A 15,368-nucleotide genomic window follows, 5' to 3' on the forward strand; every position below is an offset into this window, starting at 1 on the left:
AAGTCTAACTGTGAGAAGTCATATGGGCCCCATCACCGGTGTTCAGTCCAGTCAGTAACGTGACCAAGAAATCACTGCTGTAAGATTTTATCCTGATTGGGAGTGGAGGGTGGAGACTTGAAAAGATGATAAATGTAGGCCTCTCACCAGCTAAAGCAGGGGAGGAAAGGGAACAATTTGGTGAAGTTTTGACACTTCCTTTCCAGTGTCATCAGAAAGTATGGATTAAACGTTCATTTACATGTAGGACATACTAGGTACTGAGAACCAAACTGAAATCAACCAAACTATAAAAATCTGTTTAAATGTGCTAAAATCAGAACCAAACCCAGAGAATATAATTTTTTTTTCTAACCAAATAATTAGCTATACCAAAAGATTTCCCCCAAACAGCTCATAATTACATGATATGATTCAGTGATGACTTTTTTTTTTTTTTTTTTTTTTTGCCTAAAGCAATTAAACTGGAAATGACCCGATCCATCAAGATATTTTCTGGTCCAAAGCCTGAAACAAAGTGACATTTCCCTCTAGTAAAATCTCTGCATATACAAAGCAAACCCTGGATGTAGACACTGCCCCCAGGAGCCGCCTGCAGTCTAGGACAGACACACTGACCTGACAGATGTACATAGAGCTGGCAGCATACTGGGTGAGGCACTTTAAGACAGAAGTAGCTGTTTCTCCCTTCGTGCCCTAGGACAGGCCTGAATTTGTATGGCCTGACCTTGAATACATTCAGCTCTGGCCTCATACTAAAGCAAGCCCATTTGCCCTTTGTCTTAGACTCAGTTCACACACACACACAGACACACACGCACACACACACACACACACACACACACACACAGCGCAGGAGAGACTTGCCTTTCTGACTAGAGAGCTATGGAGGCAGCTTCAAAGTGCCCCTCTCCCCAAGTAAGTGCCCAGAGAGGAGGGTCTGCTGCTCAGAACCTATTTCCTTGTTTGGGAAAGGTCTTGAGGGCCCAAAGCCAGGGAGCTCCCAGGGATGAGGAGCTGCAGTCCCAGGAGTGGTGGCCAGTTGTCATTCTCAGGGGCCTGGAAGGCTTAGAACTAGATTTGGCAGTTCATCAAGGCTGCCCAATACACGTGAAACCCAAAGAACACAGCAAGATGGCACTGCCTCCTGGCCGACTGACACGTGCTGCCCACACAGTAGAGATGGGGCAATTAGGAAGTGGACCATTGTGATGGTCTGAATTTACAGGCTCCACGTAGCATGGAGCCCTGAACATCAGAGTCCTGTTAAGGCTGAAGCCTGTGTTCTGGGGATTGCTGGTATCGAAGCGGGTGTCTCAGGGCAGCTGGTGCAGGAAGGGAAAGGATGAGAGGGAACAGCTCCCCACTTCATGCCGTCCAGATCTACTCCTCAGCTTTAAAAAGTCAAGTTTTTTCAGAGCATTCTTCCCAAATGTTTTTTTTTTTTTAATTTTTAACGTTTATCTTTTGAGAAACAAAGAGAAACAGAGCATGAGCGGGGGAGGGGCAGAGAGCCAGGGAGACGCAGAATCCCAAGCAGGCTCCAGGCTCTGAGCTGTCAGCACAGAGCTCTCTCTACACGGAGCCCAAACTCACAAGCTGTGAGATCATGACCTGAGCTGAAGTTGGATGCTTAACCAACTGAGTCATCCAGGCGCCCCTTGTCCTAAATGTATTTTTCAGAACTCCACAAAAGTTCTGAAAATTAAATTCAGTTAAATAATCTGAAAACCACAGATTCTATGTCAAACCCTCTCATTTCACAGACAAAGAAAAGGACCCAGAGAAGTATATCCATTTGCCCAAGGACACACAGCTCCTCAATGGCAGAGGCAGAACTAGAAATCAGAAAGCAAATCTGAGCTCGGGCCTAGGGATGAGGGCTGAAGGGTGGGCTGTTCCTGCCCAGATATTTTTAGGGCTTCTCCTGCTGCCAGAGAGTCTCAGGAAAGTTCAGTTCCTCCTGGCCTTAGACCAGGGAGACACCCAAGAGACCTCAGAGGAAGTTGCCTCTATTACTGCCTGATGGCCTGTTTCCCTTAACCTTGGTGAGGGCCCGGTTCAGGCCATTGTGGGAATGGCAATCACCCCGTAGGCCATAGGCCCTGTGACTTGTAGGTAGTGAGCAATATTCGCCTCCAATTCACGACAACAGCACCCTTAGAGGTTGACCACACAGGATTTAGGGGTCAGACAAGCCTGGGCTCACACTGGAGCTCTACTTCTGACCAGCCATATGATCTGGGGCAAGTTACTTTACCTGTATGAGCCTTGTTTTCCCCATCTATAAAATAAAGTACAATGATATCTCCTCCAGAGGTCATTGTCAAGGTTATAGGGGATGAGGAAGGTAGAACACTTAGTAAAGAGTCTGGCACCTGGCAAGTACTCAGCAGATGGCAGTTATCGTTAATACAGGTGTTATAGTTCTACAGCAGAGTAACCATCATACTAAATGAAAAGAAAATTCATTGGCTTTGGAGCAAATTTGGGGAAGGTTGGGGCCACCTGTGAGAAGGTGACTTTTAAATGTGATTCCTTTCGAGGTCAAGACCACAGGATAGGGTAGATTTCCACTTAAACTGTTTCTCTGGGTTTTCAATGTTTTTTTATTACTGTGACTTAGAGTAAGTTGTATATACCTTTATATACATATGAAACAAGTGTCACAAAAAATTTTTAGCCTGTGTGTGATGTCCAGTGATATTTTTTAGTTGATTCTATTCAATTCCATATATTTTTTAAAATACTGGTGATGACTCACTAAATTTATTCCATAACCTGCTAATGGATTTCAGTCTGTAGTTAGCAACATACACTTTTAAACTACTGGTCTCAAACTGCAGTGTAAAGTCTGAGTTAAATATTTAGATCAGTAGACTCATCCCATAGAGAATCTGAGGAAAGGTTGGGAATCTGGGTGTTTAATAAGTACCCAAACAGTTTCTGAGGTGAAGGGCCAGTGACCCACACACTGGGCAGTGCTGGCCTCTAGCCAGGCTGGCAGGTGCCCATCGGGAAGCTGCTTGCCAACAACACTGATGGGTCAACCTCCCTTTTAGGAGTTCACAAGGTCACCACCACCCCCCTCCACCACCCACATCCAACCCAGCAAGGGCCAGATGCGTTATGGACGGGTTAGGAGGGCAAGCCAGTGTGGAGCAAGTGAGGGTGAGAAGAGAAAGGATTCTCACCCTGTAGACTGCTGATCTGATTGGTCCCTTGCCCCCTGAAATATAATCCTCCTGTTTATAGTGTCCACAGCTAAGGAGCATGGTGGACACTTTACAGAAGAGGAAACTGAGGCTCCTGTGACTTGCCCAGGTCACACAGACGGTCAGAGTAGATTCTGTGCTTTCAGCCAAACTGCTGTGCCAGCTCTGTGTTGTGAGAGGCACAGAGACCCTGGTCTGAGGTGACAGGCGCTGCCTGTGGGCACTAGGCGTGACAGGACACTGTCTCCCCCCACCCCTGCACCTGTGGTTGCTAAGCAGCCACGCGAAGGTCCACGTCCCTGGGCAGCAGCTCCCGGTGACGGGGCCTGGGGCCATGGTGCCGATGAAGAACTTGATCTTGTCCACGTTTGTTTTCTGTTCTCACCTCCCCTCTGACTTCACCGTCTGTCCACCACCCTCAGTTGTCCCTTACGAGATCATCCTCTACACGAGTGACGTCTTTGCTGCCGGGACGGACGCCAACATCTTCATCGTCATCTATGGCTGCGATGCAGTGTGCACCCAGCAGAAGTACTTGTGCACCAACAAGAGGGAGCAGAAGCTGTTCTTTGAGAGGAAGTCAGCCTCCCGCTTCATTATGGAGGTGCCTGGGATCCATGATGCCGGGAGGCTGCCGGGGGAGCTGGGACTGGGAAGCAGGGGGCACCAGAAGAGGGGAGGAGGCACCCTAACGGGCTGCTGTGGTGAGAGGGCCAGGCAGTTCATCCAGCCTCACTGGGCCTCACTCAGTACATCGGAATAACCAGGAGGGCGGGCACCTCACCCGGCCCCACCGGGACTAGTGTCAGGATCTAAGGAGACAGCGAGTGGACAGGGCTTGAGGAAAATAGAGGCACAATCCCATTTCCACTGGGGCCACCTCCAGGGCCAGCGATAACACATGTGTATCCGTCGAGAGCTTGGCTTCTGGACATCCCAGATGGTCCCCTGCTCCCCTCTGGCCTAGGGGTTTGCTTGTTCCATGTTTACTGTAGGCGTCGGGCACAGCACCTTGGCGTCCTGTGCACTTCAGCTCAGCGTCTCCCCTGTGCTCTCCGCGGTGTGTTAGGCTGGGTGGGAGAGGTAGGAGAAGGGGAGGGCCCAGACTCTCTCTGCAAGGGGCTTGCAGTCCAGCTGGAGAACCCCAGACCTCCACACAAGGCCAACAAGAGAGAATAACTGATCCTGTGGGTAAGAGCAGTGTCACAGGGCTTTATCTCTATTAACTCACTTAAGCCTCATAGCAGCTCTGTGCTGTTATTATCCCTGTATAAAGATGGGGAAACTGAGGTACAGAAAGTTGAATAGCTTACATAAATTCACACAGCTAGGGTGTAATGGAACCAGGATTCAAACCCAGGAGTACTGGCTCAAAATATGTGCTCTTAGCCCCTGCAGGTCACTAGCCCATGGTGATGAAGGCACATGCGGGACTGATCGAGAATGCAAAGGAGGGACAAGAGGGGGAGGCATTCCTAGCAAGGGGAACATCATGGCCAAGGGGCAGAGCTGGAAATAAACACAGCATGTGGTTTGGTGGGAGGGACAGGAGGAGAGGGACATGACAGGTAGAAGACCAGCTGAAGCAAGACTTGGAGGGGACAGCTCTGAAGAGCTAAGCGGCTCACGAGGCTGGACTCTCCAGGTAGCAGGGACCTTTGGAGAAGTGCCCCTTCTGATGGGAAACAAAATCCAGAGCCCCATCCTCCTTCCCCGGCCAGTGTCTGTCCTGGGGGGCTCCCTGCTCCCTCTCCACCTTCTCTGGGAGCAGTCAGCACTTGTGGGAAGGTCGCCACCTTGGTGGAGTCTTTAACAAAGAAAATTCAAGGCTGATTCATTTATCCACACGAATCGGCAGCTCATCCACCCAAGATGGCGTGGTACTGAGTCATCCAGCCCTGACTCCGTCAGCGGTGGGGCTGTGATCACACCTCGGCACGGCTTCCGTGGAGTTTTATCAATGGAATGCCCACTAACGGCAGCTATAGTTGGCCAGTAGTTTGTTGCTCTGTTTTTTTCTTTCTTCTTTTCAAATCTTTCTGGCTGCTGGGGGAGTGTGAGGGTCTGGAAACAAATGAAAAAGCTTTGTGTCTCTGTCTCTCCGTGTCTCTGTTCGGACTGGTCTTCAGGTAGGACGCAGAGGGCTGGGTCGTAAGCACATAGCCCTGCATCCTGGTTCTGGCTCTGGGCTCAGACGGAAAGTCATGAGCAAGCCACTCCCTCTCCCTGTGGCTTTGTCCTAAGACTCGGGGAGTGGCCGAGAAAATAGCAATAATAACTAGAATTTATTGAGCACTTGCCTTGTGCCAGCCCTGTCCTGAGCCCTTCGTGTGCATCAGTTCGCGGAATCCTCATCATCATTCCAAGAGTTGCTAGTATGATGATCTCTTTTCACAGCTGAACTGGCATGGGAAGCATAAGAAACTCACTCAGGGCGTCATAATTTACAAAGGGCAGAGGCAAGATTTGGACTCCAGTTCAATTCCAGAACCTTCTCTGCTTAGCTCTTCCACCTCTTGGGAGGATGTTAGGGTTTCTTCTGATTCCGAGTCTATTCCTGAGGCCCGTCATCCATGGCTCGCGTTCCCCTGAAGGCCTCCTTGCTCCCTGAGGGTCACAGCTAAGACGGCCACCCTGACGTGGCATCCCTGACTGACTGGCTGGATGATTAAGGTTCCAAAAGTACCACTGAAGCCAAGGTCCACACATCTGGAACCTCAGAGATGGAATGGGGAAGGAAGAAAAGAGACCTCTGGACAGAGGGAGGGGCAGGGGAATCTTCACTGCCCAATGCATCTGGCAGCTCAGTGTCCTTAAGTGGACGTCCTGTGGCCACAGATTTCCCCCGCAGCTCCTGTGTCTCTCCTGTTTCGAGAAAACGAGGCCTTGTTAAAATGCCCAGAGCATTAATGTCAGCCTGAAGTCAGCAATCTTTGTTCGGGGATCAGAATGGCCCTCAGGGGATCACAGGGGACAGCGCTTCTCTGGTGAAGTGAGAGTGAGCTGGCTGGAGGGGGTGGGGGGCTGCGCTGCAGGGCAGCAGAACCAACCTCAGTGGCAGCACCCTTGTCGAGTCACGCAGGCTCCAGCAGTGACGTGCCATGCTGGTCACTTGGAAGGAGAGACGAGGTGACAGAACCATGGCTGTGATCTTAGACCTGGAAGTGACCTCAGGGGGTCACCCCACCCACGCCTCTGCCTTCAGCTGAGTAACACATTACTCCCCCCATTTTATAGAGAAGAAAGTTGGGGCCTGGAAGGTCAAGTGCCTTGCCTCAGATTATACAGGTGGTAGGTGGGAGCACCGTGGCTACAACTGGGAAGGATGAGGGTGGAGACAGGAGTGCGGGCAGGTCCCCCAGCAGGGCTGATGGGCCCGTCCTTGGCTGCCAGCCGTGGGTGGGTGTGTGGGGAAGAAGGAAACCAGTGGTTGGAAGCTGTTCCGTTTCGTTCAGAGGTCACCTCCGTGTGCGGTTATAGAGGCTGTGCGTTTGATGAATGACTTAATCTATCATTCAGATGCCGTTCCCTCATCAAAAGCCCTTGCCTGCCGTGGAGCTGACTCTGCTGTCTCCTAGCACTGAGAACTTGATGGTGCCGGCCAGGCGGCCAGCTCCGTAGAGAGGCTTCGAGGACACTCCAGTCAGCACATCCCCCCTTGCCTTGTGTCTGGCCATCCCACTGCTTCGTTAAGGGATGTGGAAGGATCAGGGCATCAGTCATTCCTGACAAGAGTCCCTCCCCTGCACCCTGTGCCATCGGCTCCAGGCAGGAGAGACAAGACATGGTGTTTCCTGAATTTCAGACACAAGCATCAGCTTTTCCATTCAGTGAGTCTTCCACCCATACGATCATGGTTAAGGTCAACATTGCACATGACAGAACCTGACTGATACTGTCACACCTGTTTTTCAGATGAGGAAACACTCATTCTTTCATCCTTTCAGCAAAGATATCCTGAGTTCTGGGGTTCACAGGCTCTGTTCTAGGTTTTAAGGATAGAATGATGGGCAAGGACAGGTGCAGTGCCTGCCCTTGTGGCTTTCAGTGGTAGAGAAGATGATATTACACAAATGAAGGCAAACTTCTGACTGTGAGAAGTGCAGGGGAGGGGGTGCTATGGGATGCTGTAAGAGCTTCTCATGAAGAGATTTGCGTTTCTTGAGGTGGTGAGGGGGGCTTCCCTGAGGAAGTGATCCTTGATCTGAGACCTGAATGATGAGGTTGAGGTTTAGCTAAAGAAGAGGAGAGTGGAAGAGCAGGAAGAGCCTGTGCAAAGGTCCTGTGGCAAGAGAACATCAAGTTTGAGGGACTGGAATTTGAAGGATATAGGAGAGGGGTAGCTGGAGACAGAGGGGCCCTTAGGGGCCAAGGAGAAGGTCAGGCTGACAAGACAGGGCATGGGCAGAACCAGAATTCCTCTTCTGAAACCCAAATCAGTTCTCAAGCAGGGAATGAACTACTACAGTGGTAAGTAATGGAAGACAGAGAGGTGGGCTCCACCATGAAAAGGAGAACAGCCTCCCAGAGGTTGATGGAACTGCGTTCTGGAATCTAGGCTGATTTTAAGTGGGGAGAGAGGAAGGGAAGCATGAGCATGGCGTGTGGAGAGGAGAGTGGGGGCAGTCTTGGCTGGACAGTGGGGGCATACTGGGAGAAAGCGGCCCCTGGAAGTTCAAAGGGACTCAAGAGTGGATGCCCTGGGCAGACAGTATGTTGCTGAGTTTTACTTTCCTGAACTTTTCTACTACCATCTGGTGCATTTTCTCCTTTCCACAGTTAGAAGATGTAGGGGAAATCATTGAGAAAATTCGGATCGGCCATGACAACACAGGCATAAATCCGGGGTGGCACTGCTCCCACGTGGACATCCGCAGGCTCCTCCCCGATAAAGATGTGAGTTTCTGACCGATCTGTCCTGCTGTTTCTTTTGCCCCTTTCCAGAGGAGATTCAAGGCAGATTCCTGATAAGAACCTGCAGCCTTATTGAGTTGAGGTAAAATCTGAGGACAGTTCACCCAGTTCACTCAGAGTACAGGAACCAGCTCAGGTCCAGGACAGAACCTTTTAGAACCTGGTTTAAGGGTCAAGGAGGAGCATCTGGGCAGCCCCGTCTCTGTGCCCCACCCCCAGGGCCACATTACTGAGTGACCCTCAGTATGTGAGTGACCGAGTATGCCCTTCCCACTGCTCAAAGTCAACTCACAGAAAAAAACTCACCAGAACAACTTGGCAAACATCCTGAAGCCACACGATTCTAAACGTGGAAGGCAGGTTTCAATTGTGGCTGTGGTTGAGTGACCTGAGAGCAATTTAAAAATACAGAGCCCCTCCCTTTACCCACTGAATCTGAGTCTGTGGGATGAGGTTCTGATGCCTATTTTTTTTTAATTTTTTTTAATGTTTTTTATTTATTTTTGAGACAGGGAGAGACAGAGTATGAACAGGGGAGGGTCAGAGAGAGGGAGACACAGAATCCAAAACAGGCTTCAGGCTCTGAGCCGTCAGCACAGAGCCTGACGCGGGGCTCAAACTCACGGACCGCGAGATCATGACCTGAGCCGAAGTCGGCCACTTAACCAACTGAGCCACCCAGGCGCCCCACCGATGCCTGTTTTTAAGTTACCCTGGGAACCCCACCTTCAAGAGCCAACCCCCGATGTGGTTGTTGAAGTCTTTGAATAAGACTGGATATACTGGCCTCCCTTGGTGGCTTTTGCATTATCTGTGGGGCTCAATGACCCTTGTCATTGGTCCCCATGAGTGTTGACATGCTGATGAATCACTGAAGTCAGAAGGTTCCACACAAAGGGCTAATTTTCCTCTTGCCTCCTCACCCCAGGGCACAGAGACCTTGACTTTCCCTTGTGACCGATGGCTTGCCACGTCAGAAGATGACAAGAAGACCATTCGAGAACTGGTTCCTTATGATATCTTCACTGAGAAATACATGAGAGATGGGTCCTTGAGGCAAGTCTACAAGGAAGTGGAGGAACCTCTAGACAGTAAGTGTGGGGGTGCCCTCCTCACGGTCAGCAGCAGCCCTTCCTTGTAGGGCACCTGCCCCGTGCCAGGCCGAGTCTTTGCACCCCAGGAAGCAGGGTCTGTTATTATCTCCACTCCGTAGAGAGGGCACCTGGGGCCCACAGAGGTTGCCTAACCTGCCCAGGTTCACACAGCTGATAAATGGCAGGCTCTTCTTCAGGGTCCCGGCTGTGTCACTGCACGTCTTTCCGTGGCCTGATGGTGACACTGCATCCCATGTGTGCTCTGTGCCTGGATTCTCCTGATCCTTGTGGCCTCCCTCCTCTTCGTTTATTCACTACTCCTCTGCAAGGCTTGGTCCTCTCTGCTCTCACAGGATGCGTATGATTCAAGAAGCATCCTGGACTGCATGTATTTGTGTGTGCATGCGAGCGTGTGGGCACGCCCTTACACAGGCACGCATTCCTCCTGGACGACAGGGATAGTCACACCTCTTTTTTGAGCAGCAATGCCACTGTCCTGTCAATCCCCAGGTTATTGTCAGCCCTAAATAAGCTTTGGCTGTATCAAAAGTCAAATTTCCTTGCCAAAAACAAGCTTTCTACCACTGGCGAGGTGCAAAATACCACAGGCTCCCCATGGGGGCGGTCTGCACGGATCAGAGATGCCCCGAAGGCTTGGAGACTCGGCTCATATATGTTGCCTTGCATTCCTTCTGGAAAAAACTGGACTAAAATCCAAGATTCCCGGCCCCATATGGAACCAGGGGGATGTAAACCAGCTATAGCTCTAACATTTCCTTTGATCTCAGTTGCCACTCGGTTAGAGATAAAAACAAGTGTTGCCTCTGTAATGTGCCTTTCCCTACCCAAATCCCTTTGCTGTTAAATCTGGAGGAAAATTCCCTCTTCTACTTGGGTCCCAGAGGATGCCCTGGAAAGCTGTCCCAGCGGCACACTTGGGCTGTTCTGTATTAATAACATGCCACAAACCCACTCGGTGCCTGGCAATGTTTCTAGGGAAACATCTTTCCACCAAGAGCCGTGTGGCTTGGGTGGGACAAGGGAGGGAGGAGGATCCAGAAATAGCCGGGTTTGACTGCACAACTGCATTGCTCAGCGCCCAGAAGCGGAATCAGTGTTCCATTCCCCAAGGACTGGAAAGAGCAGCGGGGGCACAGGAGGGGGAGAAGGAGGGCCATCCATCCACAGCCCCTGGTGACACAGCACCCCACTCTGGGATGAGGGCTCCTAGCAAAGGTCCTACCTCAGTGCGGAGCAGGGCTGAATGCACGGCTGGGAAGTGAAGGCGGAGAAAACATGAAGGGGAGGACAGTCGATTGTGTCTAAACTGTGACAGGATTCCTAATGTCACCTCATGTCAGTGTCAGCCAGACAGACTTGGGTAATGTTGACTCTCAAACACCAAAGAGAAGGTTTTATTTATTAATGCAGCACGTGAAATGCTTGACAGATGCCGTGCTGAGCTGAGCGAGGTAGGGCCCGAGGGCAGTGGGCCTGGTTCTGGTTCCCACCCTGGCTGAGGGGGCAGGTTCTGGGGAGCTGTGCTCACGGGGCACCTCGGAGGTCAGAGGTCGGCAGAGCAGAGCACTGGGCAGGGAGGGTGGCTGGGGAAAAGGTTTGGAGAAGGGGCTTGCGGGAGGGGGCTGAGCTCAGGTTTGCATGTGAGTTTGTGACATCTAGTCAAGGCGGACATGTCCTCCAGGTGACAAGGGTGTGGATCCAGGGCACACGAGGGAACTGGGTTGGAGACACAGGCTCGGGGAACTCAGAGAGGTCAATACCCAAAGCATGCAGGAAGGGAGCTGAGGGAAGCGGACAGAACCAGGCATCTGGGGGGCGGGAAGAAGATTAGGAACCCGGAAAGCCGCTCCAGAAGGAGCGACCAGAGAGGCAGATGGAGAGCAGGAGAGAATGATGCTGTGGAGTCCAAGGGAAAAAGAGGAAAATAATAGGAACCACTCTGTGGGCGTGAACGTGTTCCATAACCATGGGTATGAGTAACTCACATCATCTTCCTTTTTTTGATTTAATTAAATGTGGTCTGAGCCCACTTTGCAGGGGTTGGTGAGAAAGTCCATCTCAGTCACTGCAGGGAGCGGGGGATCCCTCTTTTTCGGCTTCATAAGAATCCTGAGCCTCACAGGAGGGGCCTGGCCCTTAGTCCAGGGCGGGTACCACCGACACCTATGTCCTCCCAACACATGGTGACGGCTGCTGCTGGTTCTCCGCAGACACGCGGGTCAGCGTTTCTCTGTGTGGCCAGAAACACTTCAGCTTCATCATGAGACCCTCTCTCTGGCCATGAGGCCTCCTTGCTTCAATTTCCCAGATAACCACCTCAGCCTTCTCCCTGCGGGGACTCTGTGTGCAGATGAGGGGTTCCCACCACCCAAGCGGACTCCCGAACCCTCACCCCCACGCAGGCTAGGGAAACCAACCTTCCTCCAGGCTGGCCACTCCCGCCCTTCACCTCAAAGCCACAATCTCCATCCCTCCCCTTGGGGATAATCTGGCTAAGTCCCCTCTTCCTTGGCCTGAAACTCCAAAGCTTTTAGGACAGAGGAATATGGAGAGGGGACAGAGAATTATTAGCCACATAAAAATGCACTTCTTGCCTTTCCCCTAGGGGTGGAAGTTGGAAAAAGAGATACTTTATTCTTCCTCGACGAGCCCACAGCAGCAAAACAAAGACAAGACAGCATTTGTTTTTATTTTCATGAATAACTTTTAATAACTGTGGCACCAGTATTTATCCAGCCCTTCCCATGGGCCATGGGAGCTGAAGAAGAGGGTGTCAGTCACTGGGGCAGGTGCTGGATGGCAGGGAGTTGGAGAATAAAGGAAAATAAAGAAATGGGGCAACTGGGTGGCTCAGTTGGTCAAGTGTCTGACTCTTGATTTCAGCTCAAGTAAATAAATATTTTTTAAAAATCAGGAAATGGACACTATGGGGAAGCTATACTTTCAAAAACATTTGATTTTTTTCTAAAAACCACTTAGAAGGAACTGGCATGGATACTAGTCACCCTCAAGTAGGAAGGCATATTCTTTTTTTAATTTATATTTATTTTGAGAGAGAAAGAACAAGAGCAGGGGAGGGGCAGAGAGAGAGAGAAAGAGAGAGAGAGAGAGAATCCCAAGCAGACTCTGTGCTGTCAGCACAGAACCCAACTCAGGGCTTGAACTCATCAACCATGAGATCATGACCTGATCCGAGATCAAGAGTAGGATGCTCAACCGACTGAGCCACCCAGGGGCCCCGGGCAGGCATATTGTTGTCCGTGTGTCAGGGAAGGTAGATTTAGTGACCACAGCGTGCACACACGTCAGGCAGTCTCTGGCATCTTCCCCCGCTGGAAGCACAGACAGCTGGGTGGGTGGATGGTTTGAGGGCTTACAGTTCCTTTAATCCTAAAGCCAATGCCATTCTTTTCTTCCCTTTGTCTGTCTGTCTGTCTGTCCGACTGCACGCCCAGTTGTGCTGTACTCGGTGCAGATCTTTACAGGAAATGTTCCTGGGGCAGGGACGGACGCTAAAGTCTACATCACCATCTATGGAGATCTGGGGGACACTGGGGAGCGGTACCTTGGCAAGTCAGAGAACCGCACCAACAAGTTCGAGAAAGGAACGGTATGCGGGGCACACAGAGTTTTTACCCCCTTCCCTTCCCCTCCGGGGTCCAGGTGTCTGGGGGCCAGCTCTTGGTCCCTGAAGCTGTCTGTGAACCTTGTGGGGTGTCAAGCTCCCTCATGTGGGCGGTTGGCCTTGCACTTCTTCCTGCAGAGCAGCTGGTCCCCTCTCTGAGCCTGTGCATGGGCCCTGGGCCCTGCATCTGGGGTGGAGGGTAGACCAGAGGGTAGGGTTTGGGCAACTGAGAAGCCTGTTTGAGTTGGCTGTACTGGGGCGGGGCGGGGGGGGGGGGATGCTGGTCATCATCAGAAAATCCAGCTCACTATGGGCGGATGATGAGCATGGGGGTGAACATCAGAGTGGCGGGGGCTGGAGGCCTGCCTCTCCTGTCAGCTCCTTATCTGGTTGAACCTGTGTGGACTTGGTTTCTCCATCTGTAAAATGAGGAGCCCGATGTGAATCAGCTAAGCTGTGTTGTGCAGAGCTCTGGGCAGAACTGAGGCCCATGGGAGCCACGGAGGGCTTAGAGGAGCAGACAAGTACCCCGCTCCCCCAGCTAAGGTCCGCTTTGACCTGAACTATCTATGGAAGTGCCAAGAAAGTGCTCTATTAGGCAGAGGGCTCTGACCTGCTGGGGTTTTAGGAAAAGGAAGACCTCTGTCCCAGTTTCTCTTCTCAGCCCCTCGACTTCCCTCCTCTCCCCACGGTAGCTCTGCTCTCTCCCAGGCCCTTTCTGCCTTACCCCCTTCACACAGCCTCAGTCTCTTTGCCTTCACTCCATTCACCTAAATCTGCCAGAACTCCCCACAGACCAGGCTGTAGCTGCAAGGTGATCAGAGCAAGGTAACCCGATCTGTGGTCTTGCCTTTGGCTATGCACATGCAGGGGTTTCCTGTACTGAGCAGTGGGTGTTTAGTAGGGGTCTGTTTAAGCCTGACTCTCAGCCAGGCATGATCCTTGGCACTGAAACGTTTCCTACTTGTGAGGAGGAAATGAGCTCTGGAGCAGGGATAGCAGGTGTCGTCTAAGCGGGTCTGCGGCCATCTGGTGACCCCATGGGCCCCGCCATCTGGAAGGAGTCCAGCCTTGGCCTCAAGGTCCCGGGGAAGTCAGGCCCTGGTGCTCCCATCCATTTGTTCCATCATCCGGATAGGAACCATTGACTTTTAGCTTTGGTTTACTGCTTTGGAAGTGGGAGTAGCAGTATGATAGCTACTTAGACCCCTGGGCTGAAAAACAGGACAAGAGATGTAAGAACACTTTGTATCAGGGAGAAATAATTTCACACACACACACACACACGAGATATAATGGTTTGCTGCACCAGTAAGGTAGCTAATAGGAGGCCTATCCATTTTGGGGAAAAACGGAATACAGAGAGGTACACTTAAGTGGCTCACGCGATGTCCCGGACTCTATACTGGGGACAAGCTCTGTCACCTGTGCTGTTGTGGGATGTGGCAGTGCCATTCAGCAGTTAGCCCTGTGGGCTGGGGCCAGATCACCCACGTTCACATCCTGGCTCTGACACTGACTAGCCCTGTGGTCTTTGGCAAGTTTCTTTGCATCTCTGTGCCTCAGTTTCTTCCACCGTAAAGTAGGTTCACTGAGTTAGAAACTCTGAGGTGCCTAGCTCTTCATCAGCGCTGAGGATTGGGGAGCTCACCTTCGGCTGCCTTCGCTGATGCCCGGAGCCAGCATCTGGTGATTGCACTGTAAGACAGCAATGTGCAGAGCTGACAGGTCGATGTTGGTTTGTGGCCACACCCACGGAGCCGGGCACAGAAGAGGCACCATACATACTCATAAATGAATGAACTTATAAATGAAGGTGATGCAGTCCATTACACCTGGATTCAGAGTCAGATTTTTTTTCTCTCTAGGCAATTGTTACGTCACGAGAAAAACCTTTGTCCCGTTCTACACCACTTCTTCCCTTTCCTTCCCACCAGTTATGATGTCCTATCAAGGGAACTGGAGCTACTTCTGGCTTAGTCACGGATGATTTACGTGACTTTAAGTTCACTGCTGAGCATCTAGCAGCTTCCATTTCTCTAATTATCTCCTCCGGAATATAGAAGTCCCCCTTGACACCCTCCCCCACTCAGCATCCCCCCACCCACATCTAGTCCAAAGCCAGGTCTTGGAGAGTCTCCCTTCCACACGGCTCCCAGACCAGCCCTGTCAGCTCCTTAGCCCTTTCTCAGCTTACCTGGCTTCCTGAACCACCCTGGCTGCCTGCCGCACCTCCTCATGTCACCTAGCCAAAGGTGACAGTCACTCAGCCGGCCAAGGGCCCTCCGCTGATCCCCAGATCTGGCCTGGGCCCTTTGTAGGATTTACAACCTTTCATGGCCCGCCAGCCAGCCTGTATGGAGTGTCCACAGCAGAATACCCCACGCTCTCTCCTGTTTCCAGACCTTTCTGGGCATCTTCTCTGCATCCATGTACATGTGCCCATAGAAAATCCATATATATATATATATATATATATATATATATATATATATGACA

General features: G+C 51.3%; 1 protein-coding gene across 1 annotated transcript in view; it reads left to right on the plus strand.

The window, feature by feature from the left end:
- The window catches only part of LOXHD1 (lipoxygenase homology domains 1), a 164,620-nt gene that overhangs the window by 113,801 nt on the left and 35,451 nt on the right, over positions 1-15,368 (plus strand). The window contains 4 exon segments of the mRNA XM_036064316.1: positions 3,638-3,819; positions 7,995-8,111; positions 9,058-9,220; positions 12,700-12,854. Coding sequence (XP_035920209.1) covers positions 3,638-3,819; positions 7,995-8,111; positions 9,058-9,220; positions 12,700-12,854 — 617 coding nt within the window.

Source organism: Lynx canadensis, chromosome D3 (assembly GCF_007474595.2).
Source record: "Lynx canadensis isolate LIC74 chromosome D3, mLynCan4.pri.v2, whole genome shotgun sequence".
NCBI lineage: Eukaryota > Metazoa > Chordata > Mammalia > Carnivora > Felidae > Lynx > Lynx canadensis.